At 44.5% G+C, this 12,607-nt stretch overlaps 1 protein-coding gene across 2 annotated transcripts in view; it reads right to left on the bottom strand.

Annotated features, from left to right (window-relative positions):
- LOC145418005 (carbonic anhydrase-related protein 10-like) overlaps positions 1–12,607 on the bottom strand; it is a 339,202-nt gene that overhangs the window by 117,084 nt on the left and 209,511 nt on the right. For both annotated transcript variants that reach the window (XM_080286543.1, XM_080286544.1), the window contains exon 5: positions 5,336–5,402. In XM_080286543.1, coding sequence (XP_080142669.1) covers positions 5,336–5,402 — 67 coding nt within the window. The remainder of the gene's footprint in view (positions 1–5,335; positions 5,403–12,607) is intronic.

The following is a 12,607-nucleotide window of genomic DNA, read 5'->3' as shown; positions in this document are numbered from 1 at the left end:
GAAAGGAGGATGGTGAACTGCAGATCAACTTTGCCCGCAGTCCACAGGGTTCACGTTTCAGATGAACCTGAGGCTACAACTATTACAGCAACAACTAATAAAAATAATACTAATAATTATAATAATAATAGTAGTAATAATAATAATAATAACACTTCTACTACTACTACTACTGCTACTACTGCTACTACTACTGCTACTACAAGCATTCAAGATAGAGAGATGGCAATTTTAGACCAAGTTAGATTAAAAAGAGTATAGTTTTATGTATCCTTTGAGTTTTCTCCTTATTTGATCCAGTATTTCCCAACCATAAGTCAATTGGGCCCAAAATATATATGCTAAATAATTTTGTGGGGTATGTGTTGATTTTGCTCATTTTGTGTGTGTTTTATTCGATACTCTCTCTCTCTCTCTCTCTCTCTCTCTCTCTCTCTCTCTCTCTCTCTCTCTCTCTCTCTCTCTCTCTCTCTCTCTCTCTCTCTCTCTCTCTCTCTCTCTCTCTCTCTCTCTCTCTCTCTCAAGTCCCTTTTCTTATTTACCTTTATCTCCCTATCTCCTCCCCTCCTTTACCCTTTCTCTCTCTCTTCCTTTCTCCACCCATATTTCCTTTTCTTCCTTCCCTCTCTCTCCCTCCCTCCACCTCTCCCACACAGACCAATAAAAAGACACGTCGCTAACTACATCAGAACTACTTTAACTTACCCGCTAAAAATCCCTCACTCTCTACCTTACCCCTCGCTCACCTTCCTTTCAATTCCTTTCCTTTCCCATCTCTACGCTTCCTTTCCCTTCCCTTCCCTTCCTTTCCTCTCCCCCTTTCTCGTCCTTTTCCATCTACCTCCACTTCCTCCTCTCTCCCCACATCCCTCATCCTCCCCCTTAACACCTCCTCCTTTCCCCCCTCCCTCCCCATTTTCTCCCCTCCCCAGAATAGAAAAGTACATTACAACAATGCATCGAATCTTCTTCAGCAGTATCTTCTAAAAAAAAATGAAAGAAAAAAATAAGCTTTCTTTACCTCTCCTCTTCTCACTTCCCTTTCCCACCCCTCTCTCCCCACTTTATTTTCCCTCCCCACTTTACTTTTCCTCCCCTCTTCCCTCCACCTTCTCCCTCCGTCCCCCTACACCTCCCATCCCTTCTTCATCCCCACATCCCAAGAATAGACGAGAAATCTATAGTTCTCTCCTCTAAAAATTCTCTCTCTCTCTCTCTCTCTCTCTCTCTCTCTCTCTCTCTCTCTCTCTCTCTCTCTCTCTCTCCACTTTATCATCTCTCCATACATTCCTCTTCTTCCTCCCTCCCTTCTTATCCTTATCCCCTCTCCTCATTGAGAGAGAGAGAGAGAGAGAGAGAGAGAGAGAGAGAGAGAGAGAGGACATCACTAACTATGGCACAACTACTTCAACTTCTCTCTCCAAAAATCCCTCTCGCTCTACCTACTCTCATTTCCGTGTTCCTCTCCATTCCATCTCTCCTTACTGGATCCTCTCTCTCCTTTTCTCTTCCCTCCCTTTCTTGATCTTTTCCCTAACTTTCTTTGTCTTTTCTCTCCGTGTCTTTATCTTTTCTTTTCTTCCTCCCTCCCAACACTGCCCTCTTCCTCCTCCTCCATCTCCTTCCTCCCCAGCATCTCAGAGAACGATCGTTAACTAAATCAAAACTGTTTCAACTCTGCTTCAACAACTCTTCTTTTCAGCTGTCTTTTCCTTGCTTCTTTTGCCCCTCCTTTCTCCCCCTTTCCCCCGACCACCTTCTTCAGTCTCCCCTCTTTTCCCCTTCCATCTCCCCTTCCCTCCTCCCCCCTCTCCTCCTCCCCCTCACCCCCCCGAGAGGGTCACATCACTAACTATGCTACATCAAGACTACCCTAACTCAGTCACTTTAAAATTCCCACAGTTTTCTGCTTCGCTTCCTCTCTCTTCCCTCTCTCCACTTCCCCCTCTCCCTTTCAGTCTCTACTCTTCCCCCTCCTCCTAACTCCGAAATAGAAAAATACCTCGCTAACTAAATCAAAGCCTCCACAACTCAGCTACCTAGAATTCTCTCTCTCTCTCTCTCTCTCTCTCTCTCTCTCTCTCTCTCTCTCTCTCTCTCTCTCTCTCTCTCTCTCTCTCTCTCTCTCTCTCAAAGATACGTCACTAACTGCATCAAAACTACCACACCTCTTACCTCTAAAAGTTCCTCTCCGTACCTCTTTTTTTTTTTTTTCTCCCTCTCCCTTTCCTTCCTCTCCTCTCTCTACCCCTGTCATTTCTCTACTCTCTGTCTACCCCTGTTCTTTCTCTGCTCTCTCTACCCCAATTCTTTCTATGTTCTCTTTCTCTATCCTTCGTCTCCTCTCTCTCCCCCACCCTCTCCCTAACATCACTTACATCACAACTGACACAATTCGACCCCTTAAATTAAAAATTTCCCCTCTTCCTCTCATCCCCCTTTTTTCCTTCCCCCTCCCCTCCCCTCATTCTCTCTCCCCCTTCCCCCATCCCTACCCTATTAATCTCACTCCTCTCCTCTTTCCCCTCTCTGACTGACACAAAATGCTCCTCATTTCTCTCTGCCACTCTCTCCATATCTTTCATATCCTCTCCCTTTCTTTCATATCTCTCCCTCTCCTCTTCTCTCCCTTTGCTCCTCCTCCTCCTCCTCTCTTTCTTTCTTCCCTCTGCTACCCCCACAGAAAGAAAGACATATCGCTAACCACATCAAAACTGCCAGAACTCTGACAAAACAAAGCTCCCTGTCTCTGCCTTTTTTTATTTCCCTCACCCTACCCTCCTGTCTTTTTCTCCTCCTTTCCCCCTGTCCTCCCACTCCCCTTCCCTCTTTCTCTCTCCCATTTCCTCCCCACCCTCTCACCCTTCTCGCTTCCTCCCCACTTCTTCCCCTTCCCGAATCCTAGAGAGAGAGAGAGAGAGAGAGAGAGAGACGTTGCCAACCACATCAAAACTGCCACAACTCGATCCCTTAAAAATCCCTCTCTGTTTACCTGTCATCCTCTCTGTTTACCTGTCATCTTCTCTCTTTCCATCCCCTTTCCCCTTCTCTCTTTCCATCCCCTTTCCCCTTCTCTCCTCTCCTCTCCTCTCCTCTCCTCTCCTCTCCTCTCCTCTCCTCTCCTCTCTCTCTTTTCCCTCCCTCCCCTCTCCCCCACCTAGAGAGAGAGGGGGTGGGGGGAGAGAAAGACACATCGCCAACTACATCAGAACTGGCACAACTCGGCCCTCCAAAAGTCCTTCTTTGCCTTCCAACTAATATCTCTCCCTCCCACTCCCCTCACTTCTCTCTCCCTCTCCCCATTCCATTTTCCCTCCCTCCTTCCCTTCCTTCCCTCCCTCCTTCCCTCCCTCCCCTCCCCGACCCCCAGAGAGGGAAAGACACATCACTAACTGCATCAAAACTGCCACAACTCTGACACAACAAAACTCCCTCTCTCTCCACCTCGCTTCCCCTCGCGTCCCTCCCCTGACAATCAGAGGTCTGGCTCCGCTCCTGACTGGGGAGACGAACTAGCGCTAATCTCATCCTAATCTCACTGATCTCACTCTAATCTCACTGTCCCTTCCCTAATCTCATCGTGATCTCACTGTGATATCAAAGTATTCTCATCTGCCCCTTCCCAAATCTCATCATGATCTCACTGTAATCCAGCTGTTTTCACCGTATTCTCACTGTCCATTCCCTAATCTCATTGTGATCTCATTGTAATATCAGAATAATCTCGCTGTTCCTTCTCTGATATCAACTTAATCTCCTTATGTTACTCTACGTTTCTCGCTAATTTCGCCCTAATCTCAGTAACCTCGTTTTAAGTTCCTTCCCTAATCTCAGTGTGATCTCAGTGTAATATCAAAGTAATCTCACTTCATCCTTATATTACTCTACGTTTCTCGCTAATCTCGTCTAGATCTCACAGATATATCAAAGTAATCTCACTGTCGACTCCCTAATCTCACTGCGATCTCACTGCTCATTATTCTCATGCTCTTCTCAGTATTGTGGAGTTATGATTCAACGCAAATCTCGTCCTAATCTCATTGCTATCCCTCTTTGTAATTACTTTTCTGCCATTAATCTCGTTTTAATCTCATTGGCCCATCACTATTCTCAGTCTGATCTCACTCTAAGATAAGAACACTACTATTCCGACCCTAATCTCACCGTGAGCTCACTAAAAAATATCTAGCCTCACTGTTTCAATCCTGATCTCACTACATTACCACCAGAACCTCACTCTTCCTACCCAATCTCGTCCTAATCTCACCTTTATATTTAAAAATAATTCCCTAATCTCATTCTATAATTTTCATTCTCTTTTCACTGTTCATTTGCCTCTGACACCACATACCCACCTCTGACACCACATGCCCACCTCTGACACCACATGCCCACCTCTGACACCACATGCCCACCTCTGACACCACATGCCCACCTCTGACACCACATGCCCACCTCCGACACCACATACACACCCCTGACGCCACATACCCACCTCTGGCACCACATACCCACCTGACACCACATACCCGCCTCTGACGCCACATACCCGCCTCTGACGCCACATACCCACCTGACACCACATACCCACCTGACACCACATACCCACTTCTGACACCACATACCCACCTCTGACACCCCCATATCACTACTCAATTTTATCAGACATCACATACGTCAAATCATTTACTTGTGACACCACATACCCACCTCTGACACCACATACCCGCCTCTGACACTACATACCCACCTCTGACACCACATGCCCACCTCTGACACCACATGCCCACCTCTGACACCACATACCCACCTCTGACACCCCCATATCACTAGTTAATTTTATCAGACATCACATACTCACGTCATATCATTTACTTCTGACACCACATACCCACTTTTGACACCACATACCCACTTTTGACACCACATACCCACTTTTGACATCACATACCCACCTCTAACACCACATACCCACCTCTAACACCACATACCCACCTCTGACACCACATACCCACCTCTGACACCACATACTCACCTCTGACACCACATACCCACCCCTGACACCACATACCCACCTCTGACACCACATACCCACCTCTGACACCACATACCCACCCCTGACACCACATACTCACCTCTGACACCACATACTCATCTCTGACACCACATACTCATCACTGACACCACATATTCGCCTCTGACACCACATGGCCGCCTCTGACACCACATACCCACCTCTGACACCACATACCCACCTCTGGCACCACACATCCACCTCTGACACCACACATCCACCTCTGACACCACATACTCACCTCTGACACCACATACTCACCTCTATGTGGCACCATGTGTATGTGGTCCATCCAGATCTTCAGCACTGGGTTTGGCCGCCATCCGATCTAAAAAAAAAAACGCACACAGATTAAGCACATGGAAATATCTATGGGAAACAACGCACACAGGTTACGCACATGGAAATGTTTACGGAAAACAACGCACACAGATTACGCACATGGAAATATTTATGAGAAACAACGCACACAGGTTACGCATATGGAAATACGTGTGGAAAACAGTCATGGGTGTACATGGGGGTCATATACCTGACTGCAGACAGGACACCGTAACACCTTTTCCTGAGCGATTTATTCTATTACACCTTAACCTTTTTATTCTGATGACTTATAATTTTACTTCATTCTTGTCACCTCCAGACGATTTTCTTCAGCTTAAAGAAAGGCCCCTCGTGCTGAAGGGGTTAATGAAGGCTGTATCTCTAATTAAAGGCAAAAAAATAAAATTAAAAGATAGTAAGAAATAAAAACGAGTATATCACCAGATTAAAGGGGTTAATAGTCTTTATTTACTTATTTATTTATATGTTTTATTTTTCTTTAATATTGCATGCATTAGTTCCGTGCAAGAGACTGCAAAGGTGTTAAAGGTAAAATGATTCGCTGAAGGAGAGGTGTTGAGATATATACAAAGCTAACGTGAATGCTGCATAGTGTGTTTTGAAAGGTGTGTGTGTGTGTGTGTGTGTGTGTGTGTGTGTGTGTGTGTGTGTGTGTGTGTGTGTGTGTGTGTGTGTGTGTGAGAGAGAGAGAGAGAGAGAGAGAGAGAGGTGAGAGTTAGATTTTGTTAAAGGTAAAATGATTCGCTGAAGGAGAGGTGTTGAGATATATACAAAGCTAACGTGAATGCTGCATGGTGTGTTTTGAAATGTGTGTGTGTGTGTGTGTGTGTGTGTGTGTGTGTGTGTGTGTGTGTGTGTGTGTGTGTGTGTGTGTGAGAGAGAGAGAGGGAGGTGAGAGTTAGATTTTGTTCACGTCTGGTTCGCCTCTGAGTCGTGTGTATATAAGTTAGTGCAATACATTCTGCAGTTGTGTGTGTGTGTGTGTGTGTGTGTGTGTGTGTGTGTGTGTGTGTGTGCCAGATATACATTGAACGGTCTTGTGTATTTATGAGGGCTGTGTGTACCGGTTGTAAGTTATGTGCGCTAATTTCATGTGTATGTGTGTTTCTCCAGGAATTGTTTCTCCGATTTTTTTTTTTTTTTTTTTGTGGTGATGTGGTTTTGTCGAGAATTAAATGTATCTATCAGTTTGTATCTACCTATGTCTGTTTATCTATCTATGTCTGTCTGTCTATCTTTTTATCTATCTGTCTGTATATATAAAATCACAAGTCTCTCTCTCTCTCTCTCTCTCTCTCTCTCTCTCTCTCTCTCTCTCTCTCTCTCTCTCTCTCTCTCTCTCTCTCGTGTTAAGGAGTATTTCATCTCCTTGTGTGTCATTTGTTATTTTCGTGCGTGTGTTTGTTTGTTTTTGTTTATGTGTGTGTTTGTGTGTGTGTAGGTTTCTTTCTGAATACTGTGCAGTCCTCAGGAGTGTATTCTTCGTATTTTGCGTTTCTTTCAATTATATTCAGGTTACCTTGTGTGTACGTCACTTGTAAGTTTATTTTTGTGTACACCTCGTGTGTGCACAGATGTAACGTATGTATAACTAGTAATTTTGTGTATGAATGTGTGTGTATTTCTGGTATGGAAGTATTTGAGGTCGTTTCGGTGTATGTGTTTATGAAGACGTACTTAAATATTTGCATTATAAATCATTTGCCAAGTGAGCTCTCCCAAAATCTGAATAAAATCGTCTGGTCGTAGCAAGAGGGTTAAAACAAACAAGAAACTAAAAATAAAAATAAAAATATAAAAGGCATAATCTTAAAGAGACGCTGTGAAGAGAGAGACTGCTTCCAATGTCGTCATTACTATACTACTTTTACTCTAACCTGGCCTAAAATTGCTATCTATATCTTGAATGTTGAGTTGTGGCAATAAAATAACACGGAGATATGATGCTAGTCACGATGAGGTGCTGAAGAATTTATGCTTTTTTCCTCCACTGACCTGCGTGATCTAACTTGCAAGTGGACGAAAATCTCGGCCAAGTTAAGGTAAAAAGAGTATAGGTGTTTATTTTCCATCCATTCATTCATATCTAGTCCTATTTTGCCCCGTCAGGAACGTAGGCTTTTGAATTCCGACATTTATGGCGTGGGCGACCAGTGCTGACCAGCCTCACTTTCCCCTGAGTAGCCTTATGTGAGCAACAATTCCAGCTTGCCCTCGGATGTTGGAGAGCCTTAGCCCACTAGACCACCAGGCGTAATTTGTGATATGGCTACCACCCAACGCAGTAGCTAAATGGTGTCTTGGGTTACGGGAAACGATATTTGTCAGTGTAGAATTATCTGACGGCAACACTACATAAAATCGTGTAGAGTTAACAAGAATAAAGCTACAAAGGCGACGTCGTGGCGTCTGGGTGATTCCTTTTATGCCAGAAGGTGTCTTTTTTCGTTTCATTCATGCAAACGTCTGACGATAGGACGCAGCTGCAGGGAATTTGTCGAAGTAAACGGGTTGGCTATGGCTTTCATTTACCCCTCCACTGCTGAGGTGCTTTCCTTAGCCAAAAAAAAAGAAAAAAAAAAATCGGCTGGAGGTCGTAGTAGTAGTAGTAACAGTTGCAGTGGATGTTGTTGTTGTTGTTGTTGTTGTTGTTGTTGTTGTTGTTGTTATTCTTGTAGCCCCAGATTCATCTGAATGTGTACCCAGTGGACTGCAGGCTGAACTTGTCACTCTCCTGCAGTCAACCATCGTCCATCTGGGGGACAGGGGGAGAGTTGTGGGGTGTTTGTATAAGCAGTCAGAAGAGCTGTTTATTGCTCAAGTATTGTATATCAGTGCCACCACGTGATGGGGTTCCTCTCCAGCATCATTAGCAACACCAACATGAAGAGTAGCAGCTTAACAGTTTCTCAACCCTGGACAATTCAGTAGTGATGAAAAGGGTCTGGGAACAGAACGAAGACATGGTACTTTCCTGCAGCTGGGCACAATGTCCCTATGAATATTTTCTTTTCTTATATTGATACAGATCCTGCTAACAACAGCCTCACATTGGGTATTCAGTCAAAATGAGCTTCACTCACAGGTGAATAGGGAACAGGCAGATTACCTAGATGGATGGTGCCTAATTCGTCATAGTTCATATTAAACTCTGATCCATCTCTTAGTCACAGCTCATGTCAGATCAGTCCACCTAATGCCAGTGGGGAGGGTTTGCATTCTTGACTCATCTCAGTTACACATCTTCAAGCCCTTCAAGGAATTCGTCAGGCAGCACCAGTCGCCCTCCCCACCCCCCTCTGGGGAGAGGGGCAAGGGAAAAATACTTCCCCAGTGTCCCTGCTTGTTGTACTCGTAAGAGGCAACTACAAGGGAACGTTTCGTCTCCAATCTTTCTCTCCTTATTGTCCATTTCTTTTCTGTCCTACCACTCTTCTTGATGTATCCATGTTTCTTCCGGCTTATTCTCAATCTACTATCAGGTTAGACGTTTTATTTCATTGCATAAATAGTTACAGGACCTCCCACTGATGTCTACCCTTTCTCCCTTCCTGGGTCAAGCCTTTTGCTAACTTACCAGTCAAGTCACTTCATCACCAAGCCACTTCATCGCCAAGCAGCTTCAGTGCCAAGACCGCTTTAGAGCCAATGCTACTTCAACATCTTCCCCATTTCTTATATTTTCACTCTGAATTAGTGCTACTTGGTTCTTAATACATGGTGCCAGGAATCCATCATTTAATTCAGTTCAGTTCACGTATGAAGAGAGAAATCTGTAATTTACACAGGAAATATAATCCACGTAAGTGGTAGAGGCCATCTCCTACTCCTTGATACAGCAGTGGGGCTTAGAGGCAAACAAGTTGCCATGGACTTTATCATCACAGAGAAAATGACTCTCCACTGAAAAACATGTAAATTAAAACGTATAATATTGCCCACTGGCAGACACTTGTGGTCACCCGCATTCACTTCACAATACACAAACAAGGTGAATCCCTCTTGAGCTAGAAACTAGAACAGTGCAGCTGTTTTGTAGCAGAAGCCTCTGAGAAAAACAGTTAAACTTGAAAATATACATGTCACTAAATTTAGAGAAGGGAATGAGCGGGAGGAAGAGGAACAAGTACCGCACGTCATTCCTTCTCCACCATCACAATGCCGCTGAACTCAAAGCGGACAAGCCTTGTCCAGGTAACTACTGCCATGTTCTTGTCTTACCAGTGAAAGGTGCAAAAAGTCATATGTAATTTAGTTGCATTTATTATGCCTCTCCCCACCTATGGTGGAGGAGGCATTAAGTGATTGGTCTGTCCGTCCATGCGTGAGTGGGTCGGTGGGTCCATAATACTCTTGTGGGTACAGTGTCTCTTGAACCCATCGACGGATTCCACCAAACATTTGTCAATAATCCAAGCTGAAATGTTGAACTTATTTGGTCAGCTAGGTCAAAGGGGTCAAAGGTCAAGGTCATATGGGGTTGACGTAGTTTATCCTTGTGAGCACAATATTTTATGAACCCCTTGACGGATTTCTACCAAACTTTTGTTAGTGATACAGTATGAAGAGACAATGAAGTGATTTTGTCAACAAGGTCAAGGGGTCAGAGTGCAAGATATGGGGTCGACTTAGTTTATCATGTGGGCATGATGTCTCCTGGACCCCTTGATGGATTTCGACCAAACTTTTATCTTTGATACAGTGTGAAGGGATGATGAACTGATTGGGTCAGCAAGGCCGAATGGCGAGTCTGTGTGCAAGACTTGGCGGAGGCATACCAAGTGACACTTGTGTTGAAAGCTTAGGTCCATAGATCTCGGTTTCATATCTATTCATCTAGCCATCTTTTTTTTTTAGTGATGTATACAATACATTTTTTTTTCCCATACATCAGGAGGCTCCAGGAAGGCTCAAGGGGGTTATGTTAAATACATGAGTCGCATGAGACACTAACTCCCGCCACATAACAGTGAAGGCTGCCGTGGTGGTGGTGGGTGCCTGGCTGGCTGACACAAATGATCAATGAGTTGACTGATGTAAGTCTATTGGTCTCAGTAACTCAGAAAACAGTAACTCAGTGACATAGGTGTTTCTGGGCCTAGCCCCTGGAAGGGTCCAGCATTTACCTGTATTCTAAACAACCCTCCTTTCCATTGCATTTGGTACAGGCTTTCTGTCTTACTGCCTTTGTGTGATAAATATAAACTGCCTACATGCCTTTCCAATGTTGATAAACCCTGAAGCCAGCTTGAATATCAAATCCACCATTTATACCTCCCCCTCCACCAGTCCTCCGGTATGAGAAACCAATTGCACTCCATGAATCTCCTGCCAAAGTTCCCGACCGCAGACTTTCCAGCGTGACTCATTTGCATGCAATATCGCCACGTGTCTGCATATTAAACTCGTATATCCCCTGTGTGACCGTAACATACCCCCTTCCCCGACAGAATAAACTCATTACCCCGAGCGCCTGCACTTTATATACCTGGCTTGTGGACACAGTTGCCAGTTTGTCCTCAGGGGAATAAACTTTTTCGAGGGTTGGGATGTAAAAATATCGCTACTCCTGATGTTGGCTAGGTATTAAGGAGGGGAAAGTCTGACATGGTTTCCTGTGTTGAGATTATAGTGGTATTTGTGAATGCTGAATAGCTTGTAGGTGTGTGTGTGTGTGTGTGTGTGTGTGTGTGTGTGTGTGTGTGTGTAATTTATGGCTTCATGTGTTTGTAGTAGCTTGTGTATCAATTCAGATTCGTGTATTATTCATCATACTTACAGTCCTTCATTCTCCTTGCCATCCCCTTCCCATTTCTCCTTCTGTGTATCCCCTCCCTGCTAGCTAAACATGTGATCCATTGGTTAGCACATCCACCTTGCAATCAGAAGAACCTGACGTCAATTCGAACACAGGTCAGACTTGTACTGCTACCCCCTTCATCCCTATGGTCAAATTTCACGCCCGTTCTCCTCCCCTGCCTCATTCCCGCTGCTGGATTTATAGATACTTAATTTGCACCTTTGTCCTCTATGTCTAATTCATCACCCACAGATGGATGATAATTTGCACCACAGTTCACCACATTACACTCAAGCGTCAGTGAATCCAGACGTGAAAAATAGTATGGTGAGGGGAATGGACTTTCGTATTTGTATATCCAATAGTACAACTGGTGATTTGAATGTACACTGATTGTTGTGGGTTGTGTTCTTGAGGGAGATGGGAGCTTTAAAAAATTATTACAAGCCTTACTGACCCTCGTGTAGTAAATAGGTCGGTTATTAATCTAGTCTTATTGTTATTTTCTTCCTTTCCATCACCCCCTCCTCTTCATTTTCCCTTGTCTTCTTTTCCTTCTTTCCTACTGCCCTCCTTCCTTCCTTTCTTCTTTTCTGTACCTGTCTGTTGTCTGACGTTGCATCGTGTGAGAGGTAGTCTTCATCTTGTTCGTATTTTCCATTATCTTTCATTCTTTTCCACATCTTTCTTTTCTTTTTTACCTCCCTTCCATCTTTCATTTCTCTCTCCCTCCTTCTGTTTTCTTCAGCCCCACCCTTCTGTCACCCTGCACATTCCTCACCCTTCCTGATTCCTTCTCTCTTCTTGTTTTTGCCTCATCACCCCTCCTCTCTGTGTCTCCTTCCTCTTCTCTCTTTCTTTCTCCCTTCCCTCTTTCTTGTTTCCCCCCCCCCACCATATTGCCTCTTTTCTTCATATTTCTCCCTCTTCATCTCCCAACTCTCTCTTCTCATTCCCTCTTAACGCAACTCCCTACCTTCCTCTCCTTCCTACCTTCCTCTTTTTTTTTCTTATCCTCCCTCCTCTCCCCTCCTTCACTCTTCTCCCCTTTTTTTTCCCCTCCTTTCCCTTCCTTCACTCTTCTTTCATTTTTTCCCCTCCTCTCTCGTGCCCTCTTCTCCCCCTCCATCCATCCCCACCTTTCCACCTTCTTCTATCATTCCTCTCCTGTTTCCCCTTCCCACTATCTTAACTCATTAGCCCTCTTCCTACCAGTCTCGCTCCCTCTTTTTTCCCCCAACACTTCACCACCACTCGTCCTTTCCCTCATCGTTTCCGTCCAATATTCCTTCATCTTCTCTTCTATTACTTTCTCACTACTGTTCTTTCATCCTCTTCCTCCTTTCTTCTTCCTTTCTCGTATTTGTTATCACCACCACTCCACATCA

This window comes from Coenobita brevimanus, chromosome 112, assembly GCF_032717465.1.
Source record: "Coenobita brevimanus isolate Jiangsu-jjx chromosome 112, ASM3271746v2, whole genome shotgun sequence".
NCBI lineage: Eukaryota > Metazoa > Arthropoda > Malacostraca > Decapoda > Coenobitidae > Coenobita > Coenobita brevimanus.
The sequence above is the reverse complement of the archived record's forward strand: the minus strand, read 5'-3'. Positions and strand labels throughout refer to the sequence as shown.